Source organism: Bufo gargarizans, chromosome 5, assembly GCF_014858855.1.
Source record: "Bufo gargarizans isolate SCDJY-AF-19 chromosome 5, ASM1485885v1, whole genome shotgun sequence".
NCBI lineage: Eukaryota > Metazoa > Chordata > Amphibia > Anura > Bufonidae > Bufo > Bufo gargarizans.
This window is the reverse complement of record NC_058084.1, coordinates 123,511,877-123,535,738: the sequence shown is the minus strand read 5'-3', so window position 1 is coordinate 123,535,738 and position 23,862 is coordinate 123,511,877. Positions and strand designations below refer to the sequence as shown.

General features: G+C 45.2%; 1 protein-coding gene across 1 annotated transcript in view; it reads right to left on the bottom strand.

Annotated features, from left to right (window-relative positions):
* Window positions 1-23,862, bottom strand: part of GAREM1 (GRB2 associated regulator of MAPK1 subtype 1) — a 157,271-nt gene that overhangs the window by 11,073 nt on the left and 122,336 nt on the right. Inside the window, exons 4-5 of the mRNA XM_044294980.1 lie at window positions 17,259-18,434; window positions 6,684-6,850 (exon numbers count right to left, since the gene is read on the bottom strand). Of these exons, the coding sequence (XP_044150915.1) occupies window positions 6,684-6,850; window positions 17,259-18,434 (1,343 nt within the window). The remainder of the gene's footprint in view (window positions 1-6,683; window positions 6,851-17,258; window positions 18,435-23,862) is intronic.

The window sequence follows — 23,862 nt, the reverse complement described above, 5'->3', positions numbered from 1 at the left end:
GTATTTATATATATATACAGACGTGGACAAAATTGTTGGTACCCTTTGGTCAATGAAAGAAAAAGTCACAATGGTCACAGAAATAACTTTAATCTGACAAAAGTAATAATAAATTAAAATTCTATAAATGTTAACCAATGAAAGTCAGACATTGTTTTTCAACCATGCTTCAACAGAATTATGTAAAAAAATAAACTCATGAAACAGGCATGGACAAAAATGATGGTACCCCTAGAAAACACAGAACATAATGTGACCAAAGGGACATGTTAATTCAAGGTGTGTCCACTAATTAGCATCACAGGTGTCTACAACCTTGTAATCAGCCATTGGGCCTATATATATGGCTCCAGGTAATCACTGTGTTGTTTGGTGATATGGTGTGTACCACACTCGACATGGACCAGAGGAAGCAAAGGAAAGAGCTGTCTCAAGAGATCAGAAAGAAAATTATAGACAAGCATGTTAAAGGTAAAGGCTATAAGACCATCTCCAAGCAACTAGATGTTCCTGTGAGTACAGTTGCACATATTATTCATAAGTTTAAGATCCATGGGACTGTAGCCAACCTCCCTGGACGTGGCCGCAGGAGGAAAATTGATGACAAATCTAAGAGACGGATAATCCGAATGGTAACAAAAGAGCCTAGAAAGACTTCTAAAGAGATTCAAGGTGAACTTCATGCTCAAGGAACATCAGTGTCAGATCGCACCATCCGTCGTTGTTTGAGCCAAAGTGGACTACATGGGAGACGACCAAGGAGGACACCATTGTTGAAAACGAATCATAAAAAAGCAAGACTGGAATATGCCAAACTACATGTTGACAAGCCACAAAGCTTCTGGGAGAATGTCCTGTGGACAGATGAGACAAAAATCGAAGTTTTTGCCAAGGCACATCAGCTGTATGTTCACAGACGAAAAAATGAAGCATATCAAGAAAAGAACACTGTCCCTACTGTGAAACATGGAGGAGGCTCTGTTATGTTCTGGGGCTGCTTTGCTGCGTCTGGCACAGGGTGTCTTGAATCTGTGCAGGGTACAATGAAATCTCAAGACTATCAAGGAATTCTAGAGAGAAATGTACTAGCCAGTGTCAGAAAGCTTGGTCTCAGTCGCAGGTCATGGGTCTTGCAACAGGACAATGACCCAAAACACACCGCTAAAAACACCCAAGAATGGCTAAGAGGAAAAAATTGGACTATTCTAAAGTGGCCTTCTATGAGCCCTGACCTCAATCCTATTGAGCATCTTTGGAAGGAGCTGAAACATGCAGTCTGGAAAAGGCACCCTTCAAACCGGACACAACTGGAGCAGTTTGCTCATGAGGAGTGGGCCAAAATACCTGCTGAGAGGTGCAGATGTCTCATTGACAGTTACAGGAAGCGTTTGATTGCAGTGATTGCCTCAAAAGGTTGCGCAACAAAATATTAAGTTAGGGGTACCATCATTTTTGTCCATGCCTGTTTCATGAGTTTATTTTTTTACATAATTCTGTTGAAGCATGGTTGAAAAACAATGTCTGACTTTCATTGGTTAACATTTATAGAATTTTAATTTATTATTACTTTTGTCAGATTAAAGTTATTTCTGTGACCATTGTGACTTTTTCTTTCATTGACCAAAGGGTACCAACAATTTTGTCCACGTCTGTAAAAAGAAGGACGTACAGTTGCAAGGTTGCAAGAAAAAGTATGTGAACCCATTGGAATGATATGGATTTCTGCACAAATTGGTCACAAAATGTGATCTGATCTTCAGCTAAGTCACAACAATAGACAGTCACAGTCTGCTTAAACTAATAACATACAAAGAATTAAATGTTACCATGTTTTTATTGAACACACCATGTAAACATTCACAGTGCAGATGGAAAAAGTATGTGAACCCCTAGACTAATGACATCTCCAAGAGCTAATTGGAGTGAGGTGTCAGCCAACTGGAGTCCCATCAATGAGATGAGATTGGAGGTGTTGGTTACAGCTGCCCTGCCCTCTAAAAAGCACACACCAGTTCTAGGTTTGCTTTTCACAAGAAGCATTGCCTGATGTGAATGATGCCTCGCACAAAAGAGCTCTCAGAAGCATGGGCGTAGGAAGCGGGGGGGACGGATTTCCCCCAAGAAATAATGCGGGGGGGGACGGGGGGACGACAGGTTTGGTCAAATCCCCCCCAGCGGGTGCCTTTCATTGTGGAAGCGAAGCGCTCATCTCCATAGTGATCTGTTTGTATCGCCGTCCTCAGGACAGCGATACAAACAGAAAGCTGTGCGGAGGAGCAGGGCAGGGAGGTGTGCTGTCCCTTTCCTGTTCCTCATGAGAGGCACGGGGGGGGGGGGCTGATGAGAGGGACTGGGGGGGCTGATGAGAGGGACTAGGGACTGGGGGGGGCTGATGAGAGGGACTGGGGGGGGGGGCTGATGAGAGGGACTGGGGGGGGGGGCTGATGAGAGAGGGACTGGGGGGGGCTGACGAGAGGGACTGGGGGGGGGCTGATGAGAGGGACTGGGGGGGGGGCTGATGAGAGGGACTGGGGGGGGGCTGATGAGAGGGACTGGGGGGGGCTGATGAGAGGGACTGGGGGGGGGCTGATGAGAGGGACTGGGGGGGGGCTGATGAGAGGGACTGGGGGGCTGATGAGAGGGACTGGGGGGGGCTGATGAGAGGCACTGGGGGGGGGCTGATGAGAGGCACTGGGGGGGCTGATGAGAGGCACTGGGGGGGGCTGATGAGAGGCACTGGGGGGGGGCTGATGAGAGGCACTGGGGGGGGCTGATGAGAGGCACTGGGGGGGCTGATGAGAGGCACTGGGGGGGCTGATGAGAGGCACTGGGGGGGGGCTGATGAGAGGCACTGGGGGGGCTGATGAGAGGCACTGGGGGGGCTGATGAGAGGCACTGGGGGGGCTGATGAGAGGCACTGGGGGGGGGCTGATGAGAGGCACTGGGGGCTGCTATGAGGCATGGGGCTCTTATCTGAGGTCTGATTGGGGGTCATTCATATTGGGGTCTGAGCTGAGGTGTGATCTGAGGTCTTATTAACATTAGGGATCTTATTGGGGCTGTTAGCTGAGGGCTGAATAACATTGGGGGTCTGATTGGTGGTCTGACCTGAGGTGTAAGGAAAAATATTTTTTTCTTATTGTGCCCACTTCCAGCCCGGAGCCCAGCTGCCCAGAGCACTAATCCGGAGCAGCTCGGAGAAAAAGGCCTCACAGTCTCCCACACTCCTTCTGCCCGGCCAAGCCAGCCAGCACCCCTGAGGCCAAGCCAGCCAGCCAGCACCCCTGAGTCTTCAGAGAAAGTAGCCGGAATAACTGAAATATATGCCAAACGTTTGGTTTATTTCTGTGACCTGATAAACAAAGAACTGTTCCTTTTGCATATTTTTTTGTTGTGAGATTTTTCACACACACACACACACACACACACACACACACACATAATTTAACAATATAAACAACTCGCAGTTTACTGAATAAGAACATACCCGGCGAGCAAAAATGCTGTCCCCCCCCCAGATTTTGGGGCTTCCTACACCCATGCTCAGAAGACCTACGATTAAGAATTGTTGACTTGCATAAAGCGGGAAAGGGTTATAAAAGTATCTCCAAAAGCCTTGCTGTTCACCAGTCCACGGTAAGACAAATTGTCTATAATTGGAGAAAGTTCAGCGCTGCTGCTACTCTTCCTAGGAGTGGCCGTCCTGTAAAGATGACTGCAAGAACACAGCGCAGACCTCTCAATGAGGTGAAGAATCCTAGAGTGTCAGCTAAAGACTTACCAAAGTGTCTGGCATATGCTAAAATCCCTGTTAGCGAATCTACCATATGTACGGTAGAACACTAAACAAGAATGGATTTCATGGGAGGATACCACAGAGGAAGCCACTGCTGTCCAAAAAAACTATTGCTGCAGTTTGCACAAGAGCACCTGGATGTTCCACAGCAGTACTGGCAAAATATTCGGTGGACAGATGAAACCAAAGTTGAGTTTTTTGGAAGAAACGCACAACACTATGTGTGGAGAAAAAGATGCACAGCACACCAACATCAAAACCTCATCCTAAGGCCGAATGCTCACGGCCGTGATCGGTCCGTGGAACCACGGGCTGGATTCCTGCTGAGAACAGGAGCGCACGGTGTCACTGGTTGCTATGACGCCGTGCGCTTCCTGCTGCCGGCGCAATACAGTAATACACTGGCCATGTGCATTCGGCCTAAATGTGAAGTATGGTGGTGGGGGCATCATGGTTTGGGGCTGCTTTGCTGCATCAGGGCCTGGACGGATTGCCATCATTGAAGGAAAAATGAATTCCCAAGTTTATCAAGACATTTTGCAGGAGAACTTAAGGCCATCTGTCCACCAGCTGAAGATCAACAGAAGATGGGTGTTGCAAAAGGACAACGACCCAAAGCATTGAAGTAAATCAACAACAGAATGGCTTAAACAGAAGAAAATACGCCTTCTGGAGTGGTCCAGTCCGAGTCCTGACCTTAATCCGACTGAGATGCTGTGGCATGACCTCAAGAAAGCAATTCACACCAGACATCCCAAGAATATTGCTGAACTGAAACTGTTCTGTAAAGAGGAATGGTCAAGAATTACTCCTGACCGTTGACTTCACATCACATTTTATGACCAATTTGGTCCATTTTGATCCATATCATTCCAAAGGGTTCACATACTTTTTCTTGCAACTGTATATATATGTGTATGTGTGTATGTAAGTATGTTCTGCAATCACTCAAAAACACAACCATCGATTTCAACGAAACTTGGTATACACATCCCTTGGTACCTGGAAAGAAATCTTGTGGGGGTCATACACCCCTACACAACAGCTGCATGGAGTTTGTATGCTCCAACAGTTATTGCTACACACATATTGCTCTAACTCAAAAACTCATCGATCCATTTCTACTAAACTTGGTACACATATCACTTACTATCTGGGAAAGAATACTGTGGAAGGTAACATGCCGATACACAATAAGTTTATGTCTGTCCCGACGCCTGTCTGTCTGTCCTTTATGCAAAACCAAACGACTGGATCGAGTTTCACCAAATTGGGCACACAGGTACATCAGGTGCCTGGGAAGGTTTTAAATCCGCTTTCTAGAATGTACCGTTCCTGAGATATTCCCAAAAAATTACCTGCATTAGCCAATACAAGCCTGCAGGTCTTTCTCTTCATATCCCAACTGCCATACACATGGTCACATGTCCCTTATCAGCCAATAGAAGCTTGGAGGCCCTTAGTTTTCCACATACACACAGTTTTACTCCAGGTTTCCATAACAACCCAGACATTTTTCTTCACTGCTGTAGGTCAGCTTTAGGCTAGGGCTACACAATGACATGTGTCGCACGACACATAGGACACAGTTACACTGCTACATATGTCGCGTGACATTGATGTCGCACCAATGTCGCGCAACAATTTTTATAATGATAGTCTATGGTGTTGCACTGCGACACGTGACATGCTGCAACTGCAACAATCGCAAAAAAGTCCATCTTGGATGGATTTTTTGCAACTGTCGTGTCGGAGTCGCAGCATGTCACATGTCGCAATGCGACACCATAACCTATCATTATAAAAATTGTCGAGACAAAATGTTGCACAACACATGTCGTGTAGCCCTAGCATTAAATTGTATCTGATGCTAAAGACAGAAATAACCATGGCCATGAAACAGTTAAACAACCCCGTCTCACTTCAGCAAATGGAATTTATAATGTAGACAGAGCATTTACTAATGTACTGTGATTGTCCATATTGCTTCCTTTGCTGGCTGGATTTATTTTTCCATCACATTATGCACTGCTCGTCATTTCCAGGTGTGGATGCTCATCCACCACTGCTGGATTGCAGGGTGGCCGTAACCATGGAAATGAGCAGTGTATAATGTGATGGAAAAAGGAATCAAGCCAGCAAAGGAGGCAATATGGACAATCACAATACATTAGTAAGTGCCTTGAATTAACTCTGTCTACCTAATAAATGCCATTGGCTGAAGTGAGACAACCCCTTTAATGAGACTGCCATTACAGAACCCACAGGGGTTGTTATGCATTTTATTAGGAGTTACTCAAGTGTTCTGCGAATTCTCTAAAGCCGAATTCACCCGTCAGTGTATTGCCATCAGTTATTATTAGCCAAAATCAGGATTGGAGCCTTCACAGACATACATTAAACGTGTTGTATTGCTACCTGAACATGAGGGACAATTAGAAAATAGCTGAAAAATATATGAATTTCTCTCGAGGCGCGATTGTGTGACGTGTGGATCTAGAATAAGCATCCTTCCTCAGATGGAGCATTTCTAAACCCGAGAGATATCACGTCCCTGCACAATATCAGGACCAAGAGCCACTGAAAAGCCACTTGTCACCCAACTTGTTAAGTATCAAGATAAGGATTGCTGCATCGGTATGTATCTCAAGTCCCTATGGGGCTTTTCTCTCTGTTCTGTGACCTATTTAAAGTGAATTAAATATTTGCCTGCAGCCGGATAATGCTTAGTCCTTATCACGCTGCCTGGCTAATGTTACATCTAATGCAAGCCTAGTGACTTGAGAGAACGTCTAGAAGTCACCTCCAGTCTTGGGGTTTTGCTGAGTTTTGCTCTATAATGCAGCTCTCAGCAGTTCCAGTGTTTGCAGAGACAGGCAGTACTTACATGCTGTGCAGCCCTGAGGAATAGTAGGAAAGCGTAGGACTGGGAGAGCGGGTTTGCTGCCGTGCCATTTTTCCTGTTGGCGGAGGAACAGATGGGGTGGGGGACGATGGTTTGGAACTGCGAGGAGGCACAGGTGGAGCATTCAGCAGTCTGCATTCTTCCTTCACCTAAAATAGAGAAAAAGGTTGATTTTTATTTGTAAGTCGTCTGAGCTGGGAATGAGAGTATCACAGAGGTCATCTGGACTAGCAGGGGGTAGACATCCTCCGACACTACAACTCCCAGCATGCATGTTTGCTCTGCTCTTCTAAGAACTATCATAGAAATTAATGGAGTATGCTGGGAATTGTAGTTTCACAACAGCTGGAGACCCCTGCACTAGAGATTGTGTCCTGACCTGTTCTTGTTTATGATCGGAAACTGGTAGAAGAAAGGGATACAAAAATCCATTTGGGTTTTCATGATTTATATATATCTTAAGGCCATACGCACACGTTGCGGAATACGTGCGGTTTTTCTGCAATGTGCACTGCAGCAAAGTGTATGAGATTACACAAATCTCATGTACACTTTGAAGAAATTTTTTTCTGTGTGGAAATTGTCCAGCACTGAGGATTTCTAAGTTATGTTTGTGATTTTAGCTGCAGATTTCCCCCTCTTCCAATGAAGAGTGAGATCTCGAGCAAAACTGCATATAATCCGCATCAAAATCCTCATGAAGAAATTGTGGATTTTGGTGTGGATATGCTGCAGAAACGCACAGAAATTCGCACGGATATTCATGAGGATCTTATGTGCATTCACCCGCACACGTGTGCAGGTGGCCTAAAGGGGTCGTCCATCTGGACATTTGTGGCATATTAATAGGATATGTTAAAAGTGTCCGCTAGGTGCGGGATACACTCCTGTATGAAGAATGGGACCCTATGAATCGGTCACACAGCCTCCTCTCCATTCATAGCTTTGGGGCTTCCAAACATAGCTGAGGGAGCAGGCTCGACTATTTTTGGAAGTCCCATAACAGTAAATGGAAAAGGACATTGTGCATGCGCAGCCAATGTGGGATCTCTGAAAGTAGCCAAGCCAGCACTCTGCCACGTTTGAAAGTCACATAGCAGTGACTAGAGAAAGAAGGGCATGTGTGGCTTGCTCTATATTCATGGTGAGGCCCGCACCCATCAAACATTTACCCTGGGTTCACACCTGAGCGTTTCTGAGACGCGCGTTTTACGCGCGTATTTGTCGCGCGTTTTTAGCAATAGTAAACGCGCGTTTGCAGTGTTGTCCAATGAGTCTATGGCCAAAACGCGCGACAAACGCCCCCAAAAAAGCTCAAGAACTTGTTTATGCGTCGGGCTTTTTACAGCGCGTTCAAACGCGCTGTAAAACGCTCAAGTGTGAACCAGGGCCATAGGGAAGCATTGGTTTTCACGTGTTGAGCGTTTACCGCGCGTTTGAACGCGCTGTAAAACGCTCAGGTGTGAACTTAGGGTTATGGCATATACCATCATTGTGCCATAAATGTCCAGATGGGAATACCCCTTTAAAGAGGACCTTTTACCGCTCCTGACATGTCTGGTTTAATAGCTTCATGCATTCCCCGTGTAATAACAGTTCTGGAACATCTATTCCTATGGCTCTATGTTGTGCCATTCCTTTATTATTTCTACTAGAAGTTATGAATGAATTGCTAGCAGTCTGCAGTAAGGCTGGTTTCACACGGGAACACGCGCGATTTTTCCGCACAAGTGCAAAACATTGTAATGCGTTTTGCACTCGCATGAGAAAAATCGTGCATGTTTGGTACCCAAACCCGAACTTCTTCACAGAAGTTCGGGCTTGGGATCGGTGTTCTGTAGATTGTTTTATTTTCCCTTATAACATGGTTATAAGGGAAAATAATAGCATTCTGAATACAGAATGCATAGTAAAATAGCACTGGAGGGGTTAAAGATAAAATAAAAAATAATTTAACTCACCTTAATCTACTTGATCGCGCAGCCGGCATCTCCTTCTGTCTTCATCTTAGCTGTGTGCAGTAACAGGACCTGTGGTGATGTCACTCTTGTCATCACATGATCTTTTACCATGGTGATTGATCATGTGATGGACCATGTGATGACCGGAGTGACAGTCACCACAGGTCCTGTTACTGCACACAGCTAAGATGAAGATAGAAGGAAATGCCTTGCTGCGCGATCAAGTGGATTAAGGTGAGTTAAATTATTTTTTATTTTATTTTTAACCCCTCCAGTGCTATTTTACTATGCATTCTGTATTCAGAATGCTATTATTTTCCCTTATAACCATGCTATAAGGGAAAATAATAATGATCAGGTCTCCATCCCGATTGTCTCCTAGCAACCGTGCGTGAAAATCGCACCGCATTCGCACTTGCTTGCGATTTTCACGCAACCCCATTCATTTTTATGGGGCCTTCGTTGCGTGAAAAACGCAGAATATAGAGCATGCTGCGATTTTCACGCAACGCACAAGTGATGCGTGAAAATCACCGCTCATGGGAATAGCCCCATAGAAATGAATGGGTCGGGATTCAGTGCGGGTGCAATGCGTTCAACTCACGCATTGCATCTGCGTGGAATACTCGCCCGTGTGAAAGGGGCCTAAGGGTACAGAGGGGTGGTAACCAGTTTGGGGGGGGGGGGGGACCTGCACAGTCTGACTTTATCCAATCAGTGCTGCCATTTTAAGACTGTGCAGGTACACACCCCCAACTGGTTACCACCCCTCTGTACTCTTACTGCAGACTGCTAGCGAAATTATTCAGAACTTGTAGAAGAAATAATAAAGGAATATGACCACATAGAGCCATAAGAATAGATGCTCCAGAACTGTTACTACATGGGGGATGTATGAAGCTATTAAACCAGACATGTCAGGAGTTGTGACAGGTCCTCTTTAAGGCTTATTCCATAGGGTGTTTCTTTATGTTGTGCTCACACATTAAAGGGGTTAACTCACTTCAGCAAATGGCACATATCATGTAGAGAAAGTTAATACAAGGCACTTACTAATGTTCATATTGCCTCCTTTGCTGGCTGGATTCCTTTTTCTATCACATTATACACTGCTTGTTTCCATGACTACAGACCACCCTGTGATCCATCAGCGGTGCCCGTGCTTGCACATTATAGGAAAAAGCACCAGCCTATGTGAGCTCCCACGGTTCCAGCCACCAGAAAGGCCGGCAACTTTTCCTACAGTGTGCAACTACGGCCACTGCTGATGGACTTCAAGGTGGTCATAACCATGGAAACGAGCAGTGTATAATTAGATGAAAAAATGAATCCAGTCAGCAAAGGAGGCAATATCGATAATAAGAATACATTAGTAGGCGGCTTGTATTAACTTTATCTACATGGTAAATACCACTTCAAAGTGAATCGGATTTTTAAAAACCAGTAAACTCCATCCTGCCATGCTTGTGTGGGACTATGAATCCAGAGTCATAGCGATGATTTCCTTCACCCAGGCCGAAAGGGTCAATTAATTGCTCTTATCTTGTACCTAAATACCTTGGGCCCAGGTAAAGTGACTTGTTAGTGCCCTCTTGGCAAGGGGTAAATACCCCAATTGCTCTCCACATTTCCCCACCCAACACCACATTCAATTGCCACAATATTTGTCACAATTTGGGGGAAATTTTAGCTGCCTCTGTGGTGCCACCATTCACTTTAGATGTGGTAGTAACATGTCTGCCTGCTGGGCTCCCAGTGGGACCTGCAGATCCAGGCTATAGGTGGTACTGTCATAGATATTAGATGCAGACAATATTGCAGATAAATCATTGTACCAAGGTTGTTACATAGATGCAGAGGTAGCAAAGGCCCATCTGCCATGTAAGAGGACACCAGTATTATAAATGGTACATGGTAGGTGGGGAGTTTACGTTGGGTCCTGGAGCTTCAAGTTACGCCTCTGCTTGGCAATATCATGTTTGTGGCCTTATGTCAGAATTTTGACAATTGACCCCAGCAACATGATTCAGAGAGTTTTCCATCACATATAAAGTTGTCAGTCACTTTGCTGCTTTGATGTCGCTCTTCAGCATTCGCCTCTTAATCACAGGGTGTCACCCCAATTAGAGAGGAGTCTACCGCAGGTCACCTTACTGGAGTCTCAGCTAAGCTCTTGAGAAGTTTCTGGATCAGCTCCAGACTGCCCTTTAAGCAGTAATGTTGTACAGACAGGTTTCTCTGCATTACGAGAGGCTTCATGGGGAACTGTCGGGCCGATTTACAAGGTTTCTTTTCCTGCTGGAATGTAAGAATCAGAGGCGCCTAGCGCTCCTGACCACGCTGCTATCAATTAGAGGATGATACAGCATATTTCCTATGGGAGCCAGCATTTATTTTCACGTATTCACCTGAAATAAAATCATTCCAGACCCAAATCTGAAATTCATATAGCAACTTGCAGATATAGGCTCTTTTATAATCTGTAGAGATAAAGGGAAACCACAGAAATTCCCCAGCCCTGCAGGTCACCACCAGCACGCTCCTGCTGGGGGAGGGGGTTCACGGAAATTACAATGTCACTTGTTCTATTTAAATTCCAAAGGTGAAGCTTCTGTATAAATATTCTGTCACCTTGATGGCTCAGTAAATGATGCTCGGAGCAATTCTGCTGCTCAGAGTATAATAGAGAACTGTAAGGAATACAAACTGGTTACTGTACAAACATGTATTATAAAATGACTTCATGTGACAATGGGGGCAATTTATCACTGCTGTACAAAGGTTTTCTGCATGAAAATTAGGAAATTTGGGGATTTTCCATTGCTCAAGGTACATATTTATCAAGAAATGGTTGGGATTTAGCAGAGCGGATGGGGCCTCTTTAGCCAGACTCATCATAAACTATGCCAGCCCACAAATCTGGCGCACATTACCAGCTTACCAAGTCATAGTACCTCTGCCATAATGCTTTTCTCAGAGGCGTCTCTTGTTCTTCTTCTTCCTCCCTGGCTTAGAGTAGTGGTGACCGGTGGGCATGGTTTCAAATAAGAAACCACCGTTCTAGCCGAATAGTGACAAACACGTCTCAGCTGACTGTGTATTGCCCCATCCACACGACCGTATGCGTTTTGTGGTGTGCAATTTGCAGATCCGCAAAACATGGATACCGGCCCTGTGCATGCCGCCCTTTTCCCCAACTCCTGTAGAAACGTCCCATTCTTGTCTTCAGAACAAATAAGAATAGGACATGTTTTATTAATTTTTGCAGAACCATGGAATGGACATGTTAATTCAGGCAGCACACAGTGTGCTGTCCGCATCTTTTGTGTCCCCACTGAAATAAATAGGTCTGCATCTGATCCACTCTCAGGAGAATTAGATTTTTATGGAGGAACACTGTTCCGACATTTATGGAAGGCTCATTACAGAGGCTCAGCAAGCTAATGGGCTCGCTTTTATGGGTGGCAGAGTAGCTAGCTTCTATGGTGCTACTTTGGCTGGCACTGTCTGGAAGCAATGCAGGCCATGTAAAAGATCAGCCCAGGTTGGAACACTTCCACATACTATAGGGTTTGTCAACAAGGCTCTATTTGCTGTCCATGGTACATAATATGCACAGATTTTACCAGGAATCTGCAAAGAAATTTACTCTAGAAAAGCACTTCTTTATACAGAAGAACCTGCAAACCTAACCTATAATACGTATGTATGGCTCCCCCCTGCCCTGCCTGGCTGCATAAAAGGTGCTTGTAATGTAGCAGGTTGACCACCATTGGCAAGCAGGCTGGTATAGACAGCTTTGCCATCCTGTGGGAGGTAGCTTGCTACCGCAGAAACCTTCCCACATTACTACAAGCTTCGGTCATTTATGGACAGAAACAGTGGTACACATCCGCCCCTCTGCTATACACCTACAGGAAATGTAAATCTTCAGGACCTTTTAGAAGTCCTTTTAGGTTTGCAAATAAATGCTGTTTTGACAGTCATTTGTAGGACGCAGGGACCTTGGTTGTACATGCCAGGGACGACTATAGTAATATACACCGTCACATTTCAGCAGACCGTAATGGAATCTGCGAGTTCTGAGATACCAAGGTGATGTTCTATTACATGTACTGCTAAATTAATTTTCCGCAGAGAAATTGCATCATCTCCACAATCCACCAGACGTATAGATGTATATGCACCGCGGCGTGGGTGTGAGTGTTTTGGTTATATCTCTCACCAATTATTCTTCCTGGATTCCTGACGTGTGTGGGAAGTTACTTGAGAACACATTATTATAAACGCTACCTGTAATTTGAAGCTTATGTTTCCACCCAGACTCATCTCCGCAGACAGGAGAACAGTCGCTTCTTCTGAAAACATTTCATCCTGTACAACACAAACTCTAAAAATGACACCCATAATGTACGGTCTGAATGATCCTCCGTTCTGCGGATAAAATCATTTGTGCAGATGTCTGACCTGTGTGGATCTATGATTGAGAGGCATGTAGGAGGGAGAAGACATTTCTGGTGCTTACATAGTGCTGCTGACAGTCTCTACATTACCGAGTCAGCCATAGACCTGACAGGGAAACTTCTTGGTGGGGTCTCCTCACGGCCACTGGTCGGGTTACTTCATGCTGGGAGGATTAGGTGCTTATGTATCTGCAGGTGCTCTCATGAACTCAATTGTACGGCTGTCCTCAGGACGGTAAATACTGTAGCAGGGCATGGAAGCCTATGACCACCTGTCCTTCTGTTCACTCTCATAGGCCACATGCCACTGAAGTAGTGTACAAACGACACATGGACATCTCAGGCTGCAGGCTGGAAAAGTCCTGTGGCCTGCACTGGCGATGGCGACCTGGACCAGGATTTAGGTATTTAGTGCTACACTACGGTATTGTTGGCCCCACCTACTTGTGTCGCTCCACATCAGTCACTGTCCCCAGTGTGGCTCTCAAACTAATTTTACTATTTTACAGAATGTTTTTGGCATGTAGGAGGGGTCCAGAGGGCACCCATGCAGATACTGGAGAGGAAATACTAACCCCATGCAAATATGGTCTCCTTGGTCGTATTTGCAAGGCATCAGTGATCACCACTGAGCCACCATCCTTGCCTGTGGCACAGAATATATAAATTGTGACAATGTAGCACAGAATATATAAATGTTTCGGGACACCATTATGTGGCTGTTTGTTCAAAAATTACAATATTCCTTGACTCTTCATTCTATAACTAGATTAATATTAGTGGCTCACAGATGCCTCTGGTTATTCTGGCACTTAAGGCACTGCCTTAATAGAGCACATGGAGTGGGAGTACAATGGGAAAGGCTTCTTGCATTTATAATTATCCAGATTACTGTACAACTCATCCATATTCACAAACACGCCCTATGCCACAGCTAGAAAAGACTATATTCATCAACTGTCAGCCCTACCCAGAAATCTCATTCCCACAAACAACCTGCTATCACTTTATTCACATCATTTAATTCTGGATGTCTTAAAGGGGCTGTCAACTCCTTTACTATTGATGGTCAATCCTCAGGATAGGTGGGGTCACACCCGACCACCACAATTGAGGGAGTTATCTGTCTGCGATTGCCGTTATCGCCAATTGCAGACATTGCCTCCGGATGTCTGCTGTTTCAAACAGCAAACAGCTGGTCGGCTTTGGTGCCAACTCTGCTCCAGAGTGGGCACCATAGATAAAGATAGTTCTGTGTGGAAGGCATCATAATCTACATTATAGGGAAAACTGCACTATGCAGTGCATTGTAGGTAATCAAAATATGACTTCTACCCCAATGGCTAAAGCTCATCCTAGGATATATGCTAAACCTATACCTATCTACAATACTCCATGTAGCAGAGGCATCTTTGTGCCCCCTTAGGCACCAGGGGCAGGGTGTGCCTGCGGCCTTGTAGGGGTAATATTTCAATATACACTGCTATATTCCTCTTGGCAGCTACGGATGGCCCTGTATAAGACAACCGGACATTCTCCTTTGGTTGTGTGGGCAGAAGCAGCTGGAGGATTACACAATTCACTTCTCTTGTAGTCTTCAGATGTTTAATCCACATGATGAATGGATTGGAGGATGATTTCCACATCTTATAGTCACTATAAATACTCTACAATCCCGAAGAGAAGAACATCTAACAAGAAAATTTGAACCCCTGATGTCTGAACTACTTACGGCATCAACCAGAGCGAAACCGGCTTAAGGCCTCATTCGCGTGTCCGTGGCCGCAATGAAATCCATGATAAGATGGTCAGCGATTCATCTGTAAAGAATCAGTGTTTGGTCCGCATTTCCGTTTTTTTGCTCTCTGTGTGTCATCTGTGTTCCACAGACACTGCACAGCTGAAAATTACATTTCGGAGCATCTCTGAATGGTCCGTGAAACACAGAAGGCATCAGTGTTTTTCAAGGCTCCATAGACTATAATGAGAGTGATTGATCTGTAAACACAGAGACCGTGCTATAACACTGATGTGTGAAAACACACATTAACATAAATGGGTATGTGTACTGTCTGTGGAGAACACGGACAGCACACGTCCGTGAATCACTGACATGTGAATAAGCCTAAGTTTCATCATCCTTATTAGGCCTCTTTCAAATCTGCGGCCGGGTGTTTTGGTCAGGAAGTCTGGCAGACTATGCTTGGAATTGGCTAGACAAAAAACACTTGTACGTAATGGTTTTTGCCCAGCCAGTATATTTGCTGGTTAGCACCCAGATCTGTGTCGGACTCCATTAAAGTCAATGGGGTCTGGTGGGACAGTATCCGACAGTGCCGCAAGTGTGAACTAGCCTTAAAGGGGTTGTGTCACTTTAGCAAATAGCATTTATTATGTAGTGGAAGTTAATACAAGGCACTTACTTATGTTTTGTGATTGTCCATGTTGCTTCCTTTGCTGGCTGGACTAATTTTTCCATCCCATTATACACTGCTCGGTTCCATGGTAACGACCACCCTGCAATTCATCAGTGATGGCATATTATAGAAAAAAAAAACTGCCTATGTGAGCTCCCACGGATCTGGCAACTAGAGAGGCTGGCACTTTTCCTATAGTGTGCAGGGTGGATTGCAGGGTGGTCATAACCATGGAAACGAGCAGTGAATAATGCAATGGAAAAATGAATCCAGCCAGCAAAGGAAGCAATATGGACAATCACAATACAATACATTAGTAAGGGTCTTGTATTAACTTTCTCTACATTATAAATGCCACTTGCTGAAGTGAAACAACCCCTTTAAGGTGTTTAGTTATACTTATGGCTCCATTGAATCCAGACATGCAGGATGTGGGATGCTACCAGTAAATAACTATGTGAGGAATGTCAGCTATTGTGCGCACACAGACTATTGTTGGGTTTTATGTAGCACGGAATATAAATGCCTAGTTTTCCACACTTCTGTCCTGGCGCTGGATGTCTGCGCAGTCAATGCTTTACTATACTTCTAGTATCCTTTAGTTAGTCCATTGGGAGATGCCAAGTGCTTACTAGTTCGGAGAGATGATGCTCACGGCCTTACTTCAGGGCTGTATGGAGCCATAACAGGGCTGCATGAGGCTTCTACTGTACGAACCAGACAGCAAATCACTGGCTGCATGGAAGTATTCACACCTAGAAATATTGCTTCTATGGGAGATTAGCTCTATGCATGGTGCCCAAATATTCCTGCACCCCGGACCATACATGTTGGAGGGCACTCTCATCTCCAGTCAGCACATACATTTAGGAAGGCACCTACAATAGTAGTATTCAGATTTACATGGTAATCTGCAAATATCAAGACACCTGTAACATACACATTATTTAATGAAAACAGGGCAAAATAGAAAAACATATAAAAAAGACGAATAAACTGCAAGTTGTGAATATAGGTAATATTACATAGAAAGATTTTAACTACCAAACCTATTCCCTTTTCAATATCAGCATTGTCCTTCACCTGTGGACCCGTTACTTACACTTTTTATAAGGGTCATTTCTAAGATCATAGATTGGACCTCAAAAACACATGCACAATCTAAAAATTCAAATGGCATTTATCATGTAGAGAAAGTTCATACAGGGCACTTAATGTACTGTGATTGTCCATATTGCTGCCTTTGCTGGCTGGATTCATTTTTCCATCACATTTTACACAACTTTTTTCCATGATTATGACCACCCTGCAATCCAGAAGGGTGGTGGTGCTGGCACACTATAGGAAAAAGTACTGGCCTATGCACACTCCCGCAGCCCCAGAGACCAGAGAGGACAGCACTTTTTCCTATAGTGTGCAAGCACGGCCACCACTGGACTGCAGGGTGGTCGTAACCCCGGATACAAGTAGTGCATAACGTGATGTCTAGCCAGCAAAGGAGGCAATATGAACAATCAGAATACATTAGTAAGTGCCTTGTATTTACTGTATCTACATGATAAATGCCATTTGCTGAAGTGAGACAACCCCTTTAAAGTTATCATAAGCAGTCCCAGATTTTTCTGACTACCATGGTATAGCAGGAGAAGGGCTTAGATGTATGATATAATGTTATACTTGGAAAGAATGTGATTTGAAATGTAGACATCTACTCACAGCTTCAGATTTGGGAGGCACTGGAGGTGGAGGTAAAGATATATCCGAACATTTGCTTGTCAGTAGACATCCAGGAGATGAGAGGGAGGATGTGCCACACTTGGAATGCAATGAACTTCGGAAAGGATCACATTTGTTCTTCTCGCTTTGTGATCGGGTTAGGGGCTGTCCCCCATGTTTCCCATTTCCCAATTCTAACCAGAGCTCCTCATAGGGAAGCTCTGGCTTGGTAGGTAAACCTATAGATTCCTCGCCCATTTCAGGGAAAAGGTAGTCACTACCACTGTCACCAGAGTCCTGGAACTGAGAAGAATCTTGAGGGAACATAGACCAATCCCCACAGAGGTCTCGACAGCCGTGTAGGTTCACCTCACTGTTTCCATGAAGATTGTTCCCGTAAACACAGACTGAAAGCCTATGAAAGGACTGGGTCAGTTCATCACGGGCGTAACTGAGGGAGTTTGGTATGTGACTATGTCCAGAGCAGTAACTCTTCTTAGGGCTCTTGCATTCTTCATTCCAGTCTGCTTTTACGTCCCTCACCGCACGGGAATATTCCTCTATATCAAACTGCTCTTGGCATACGTTGTACCAAGCTTGTACCACAGACTCCTCCCACATTTCTCCTTTTGCTATGTTTTCGGGTAGGCTAAATGTTGGGACAGATAAGTGTAATGGAAAATGCATGGGAATGATTTTACCAGCTCGGAGCACACAACAAACAACGACCGTCTTAGTTTGTATATTGACAAATTTGTAGCGATGTCCCTCGCGTATAAAGTGAAGATCATATGGGTTACGGGGAGGGGGGCTAGGCACGGTCACATTCACAGGCAGTCGTGTCTTCTCCACAATGTTACGGATAGTATGCTCTCCGTCTTGCATCTGAAGCTCTAGAGGACTGCGTGTGCTAAACCTCCCTTTGCACTGAAATGGAAGGCTGATGCTTTCATTAGTTCTGTGATTCATGCATATTAAGCAAGGCATTTTGCCTTTCCCCAATTTGCTGATTGAGTTCAATTTTCCAATTTTCTTAAATATGGTATTCAGACGTGACTTCTCCTTGGATGTTTTTGCATAAAGAATCTCAGCCTGGCCCATTAAGGTAAGTTCATCTCCAGTGCACAACGTGATGTTATACACTTCTGTGTCTTCATTGCACTCTCCTGAAGCGACCTGTAAGTACAGCAAATTATATTTGTTATAGCGTTGGTGTCATCCACAGGGAATAACAGAGCTTTAAAAACCAGATAATGCATCTGTACAAAGCGATGAATAAGTTGCACAGAAACAACAACATATTTAGTAACAAATCATAAAGATTACCGTATTTTCCACTTTATAAGACGCACATTTTTATATAAAAAAAATAAAAATAAAAAGGCAGTTCGTCAAATAGTAGTGCATGCGTTCATTATGTGCTCTCCCTTACTTCAGGGGCCCCATTGTGGAGATGGAAGCAGGTCTCGGAGGTGCCAACTGCACCTATCTGACACTGATGGCATATCCCATCAATGTCAGACATGGAAATACCCTTTCAAATGAATTCAGGGAACGTAGGCTCCAGAGATACACTGCTCTAAATAAAGACAGCCTTAGGGGATATGCACACCGTAGGGTCGTTTATTCCGATTTTCTGCGCACTATAATCTGCATGTGTTACTTGTGGATTTGCGCTTCTGTTGCTACAATGAAACAGAAAAACTTATTTTAATTTACTAGTTTTTTTACACTTTACATTAACATTGAATAAACTTCTATTGGTAGGACAACTAGGAGATGACGGGCACTGTCTGCAATTGTGGCCTCACTGTTATTACAATTCACAGGCAAGCAAGATTTTATAGTGATCTCCTCACCAATAGTTATCGGGTGTCACTATGCTCATGATCTGGGGAAAGGGCAGAAAAAGCTTTGCTTGCCGGAAAATAACGCTTATTATTGTTATTACTGCAAGGACAAGGCGACTGAGCACAACCCGGAATAAACCGGAGGGATTACTGTATCTGAGGAACTATGGTTATTTAGTTTGGGAATAAAGACGGCTTTACGGATGACCCAATTACTATGTATAAATACATGAAAGGGCGATACAGATGGCTATGTAATTCCTATACCCAAATCTATAACTGGGGGCATCTACTCTGTCTAGGGGAAGAAGGTTTCATCTGCAGCATTGAGGCCATGGTGGGCATATGAATGGAATAGAGGACGGGTTCCCACTTGGGGCCTCCTTCCCTATTAGTAAGACCCAATGCACAGAGAGGTTCCCCTTCAGATGTCCTGTCTTATCTGTGCAATACATGGAAACATGACACAGTTGGAGCTATAGAGTTGCACTGACATGTTTGCAGGCTCTCCCGCTGTTCGAAGTCTGAAATGAGATTGCCCTGGGGCACCATAGTAAATCCATGTAGGAAAATGCATCTGCCCCAATTACATTATAGGAGCTTAGTCTAGTGGTTAGGGATGAGCCTGAATACCGTTTCCAGTAACATCCAGCTGAACTGTGAATGCAGCTCTGGAGTATACTGAAGGTTCTAATTCAGCACTAGTACACTAGTTACAACTACTGTACATATGAAGGGTACCATGGTGGTATGGTGGCAATCGTCAGTATATGTTGAGCTTTCATTCATTTTCCAGTCTACTATATAATTTGGTGATACAATTGCAGAGTTTTGAATAACTTCCTGACAACTATACTTCTGTACTGTATGTGCCGGCCTACCGCTAAACAGGCCATCGGAAGTCTGTGTACTCTCGGTCATGGATTACACTGTGCAGAACCTGTGCAGTTATTTTTCATTTGTGTTTTTAACGTTCATCTATCTTTGTGGCTGTGGGAGGTAGATTAGAAATTAACAGACGGAAGAGCATATTTGCAGGAACAGATGATTACCTAATAGTCATTATGACTGTCAAATGCTTATTTAAAGTAAAAGGCATTTTAGTATGTCTTGTTTATTCTAAAATATACTGATTTTAACTTTTTAATCAATGGAAGATAATTAGACTGCCTAATTACAAGAGCACAGAGTATATATCAGTGCTGATTCTCTCTCCATACACATATATACAAATTCACAGATGGGACAGGATGGGCACTATGGAAGAATTGACAAATCTGACAATATCAGTGCCATATTTCTTTAAAGGGGTTCTGCACCTTCATTTAACTGATGATCTATCCTCTGGATAGATCATCAGCTTCTGATCGGCGGGGTCCGACATCCGGGACCCCCGCCGATCAGCTGTTTGAGAAGGCAGCGGCGCTCCAGCAGCGCCGCGGCCTTCTCACTGTTTACCGCCGGGCCGCCCGCCCACTGACGTCACGACTTGTATCAACTAGAGTGGGCGCGGCTAAGCTCTGTTCACTTGAATGGAGCTTAGCCGCGCCCACTCTAGTTGATACAAGTCGTGACGTCAGTGGGCGGGCGGCCCGGCGGTAAACAGTGAGAAGGCCGCGGCGCTGCTGGAGCGCCGCTGCCTTCTCAAACAGCTGATCGGCGGGGGTCCCGGGTGTCGGACCCCGCCGATTAGAAGCTGATGATCTATCCAGAGGATAGATCATCAGTTAAATGAAGGTGCAGAACCCCTTTAAATATCCCAAAACCTCAAGATAAATATCCCAGAGCCCTGATTCAGTTGATTATATTTTTAGACCGTGTACAGAAAGGACTGCACATGGCCCCGCTCTTAGCCAGGGAGAAGGAGCTCAAGTTGTTGCGAGAATCGCAGCTCCTTCTCCCTCGAGAACTTGAGCTCCTTCTCACTGGCTAAGAGTGGGGCGCTCTAATTGGATGCTCTCGCAGCCAGAGAGAAGATAACCGTGCCCAAGACAAATTCAAGTCCCTGCCTAGTTGAGCCGAATCACTTCATTAGCATATGAGGCGCCAAAACAAAGGGGGACCACAGCGGACGAAAGGGGTCCTTTGATAAAAAAAAAAGAAAAAAAAAAAAAAAAAAGCGGAAAGACATCACTGGGGGCCGCACTGTAAGGTAATATAACTATTTCAATACATGTATCCTGGTGAAAGGTCCACAGAGGAGCACACATCACTGTGAGTACCCACCAACACCACATACTAGCCCCAGATCAACTCCCAGCACCCAATTAACCCTTTGATCACCCCTTCTTGCCCCTGTCAATCACTAGTGAAAAGGAAAAAAGTAATCAGTGCAAACTTTCACTTTTTTTTTTTTCACTGGTATTGACCATTAGGTTTTAGGTATAGTTTAGGCCCTTTGGTTAGGTAGTTTAGCGATCAGTTAGCGCCCAGCCCACCGCAGTCCCTTATTCGCTGATTAGCGTATCGCTAATCAGCATTTGTACTTTTATAGTATCTGGAAGTGATCAAAACTGATCACGGTCAGATCTATAATTGTATTAGTGTCACTTTAGTTCGCCCTCCACCCAAAACGCAGTGTTTGCCCGATCAGGCCTGATTGGTCGCCCACACGTGCGTTCGCCCACACCCGCCCCACCGCATTGACAAAAATTTTTTTTGTTTTTATCACTGCACATTCACTTTACACGCACTGCGGCGATAAAAAAAAATCAGTTTTGATATTTTTTTTATCAACCGCAGCGGCCTCTGGTACTTCGCTAGCCTCCCCTTTGTAAGACAGGCTTGCTTTTTTTCTTGGGTAGTCTCAGGGAATACCCCTAAATTTAGTTGCCCAAATGTCAAACAGGGGGTATTCTTCTGAAGAGGCCTACAGGCTTCTGACCCAGTCGGATGAGGAATGGGAACCCTCATCTGACGAATCTAGCGGGTCAGAATACGAACCTGTAGAAAGCAGTGGCTCTCTAACCCAAAGTTCGGACGAGGAGGCTGAGGTCCCTGATAGCACCAGGCGTACCCGGCCCTGTGTCGCTAGACCGCAGGTTGCGCAGGATCCGCTTCAAGAGCAGCAGAGTGGGGCTGGTGCTGTCGGATTACGTGGTGAGGCATACACCAGCCGCGCAGCCCTTCCTGGACCTAGTACCAGCACTGCCGTACAACCTGGTGAAGTGGCGAGCACCAGAAGGGCAGTTGAAGCCGATACGGTGGCACGAGCAGTAGTGACCCCGTCGCAGCCACCGCAAAGACGTGCCCGTAGAGCCCCTAGAATCCCTGAGGTGCTGGCAAACCCTGATTGGCAGTCCCCAACTTCAGCCGCACCTGTAGTTTTCCCTTTCACTGCCCAGTCTGGAGTTCGGGTTGAGACTTTTTGAGCTGTTCTTGACTGCGGAGCTCTTGGACTTAGTTGTGGCCGAAACAAATCGGTATGCCACACAATTTATATCTGCCAACCCGGGAAGCTCTTATGCCCAGTATTTCCGGTGGAAACCAGTCCAAGTTTCCGAAATTAAAACCTTTCTGGGCCTCCTCCTCAACATGGGTCTAACTAAAAAGCACGAATTGCGGTCATATTGGTCCACGAACCCAATTCATCACATGCCCATGTTCTCTGCTGCTATGTCCAGGACACGATTTGAGACCATCCTGCGTTTCCTGCAATTTAGTGATAACAGCACCTCCCGTCCCAGAGGCCACCCTGCTTTTGACCGGCTCCACAAAATTCGGCCCCTCATAGACCATTTCAACCTGAAATTTGCAGATTTATATATCCCTGAGCAAAACATCTGCGTAGACGAGTCCCTGATACATTTTACCGGGCGCCTTGGCTTCAAACAATACATCCCAAGAAAGCGCGCCCGGTATGGGGTCAAATTGTATAAGCTCTGTGAAAGGGCCACAGGCTATACCCACAAATTTCGGATCTATGAGGGATAAGATCAGACCCTGGAGCCGGTCGGTTTCCCTGACTACCTGGGGAGCAGTGGGAAGACAGTCTGGGACTTGGTGTCACCCTTATTCGGCAAGGGGTACCATCTTTATGTGGACAATTTCTACACAAGTGTGGCCCTCTTTAGGCATTTGTTTCTAGAACGGATTGGCGCCTGTGGCACCGCGCGAACTAGTCGCGCGGGCTTCCCCCAACGGCTCGTTACCACCCGTCTTGCAAGGGGGCAGAGGGCCGCACTGTGTAACGAAGAACTGCTCGCGGTGAAATGGAGAGACAAGCGTGACGTTTACATGCTCTCCTCCATTCACGCAGACACGACAATACAAATTAAGCGAGCAACCCGTGTCATTGAAAAGCCCCTCTCAGTCCACGACTATAATTTGCTCATGGGAGGGGTGGACTTCAATGACCAGATGTTGGCTCCGTATTTAGTGTCCTGCAGAACCAGACGCTGGTATAAGAAGGTGTCTGTATATTTAATTCAATTGGCTCTGTATAATAGTTTTGTTCTCTACAGTAAGGCTGGGAGAACTGGATCCTTCCTCAAATTTCAGGAAGAGATCATCGCGAACCTCCTGTACCCAGGAGGTTCCGTGGCCCCATCCACCAGTGTAGTTAGCCGTCTACACGAGCGAAATTTCCCCAGTGTCGTTCCTGGTACCTCAAACCGACCGCCACCCCGAAAAAAATGTCGTGTCTGTAGCAGGAGTGGAATAAGGCGTGACACCCGCTATTTCTGTCCTGACTGTCCTGACCACCCTGCCCTATGCTTTGGAGAGTGTTTCCGGAAGTACCACACACAGGTACA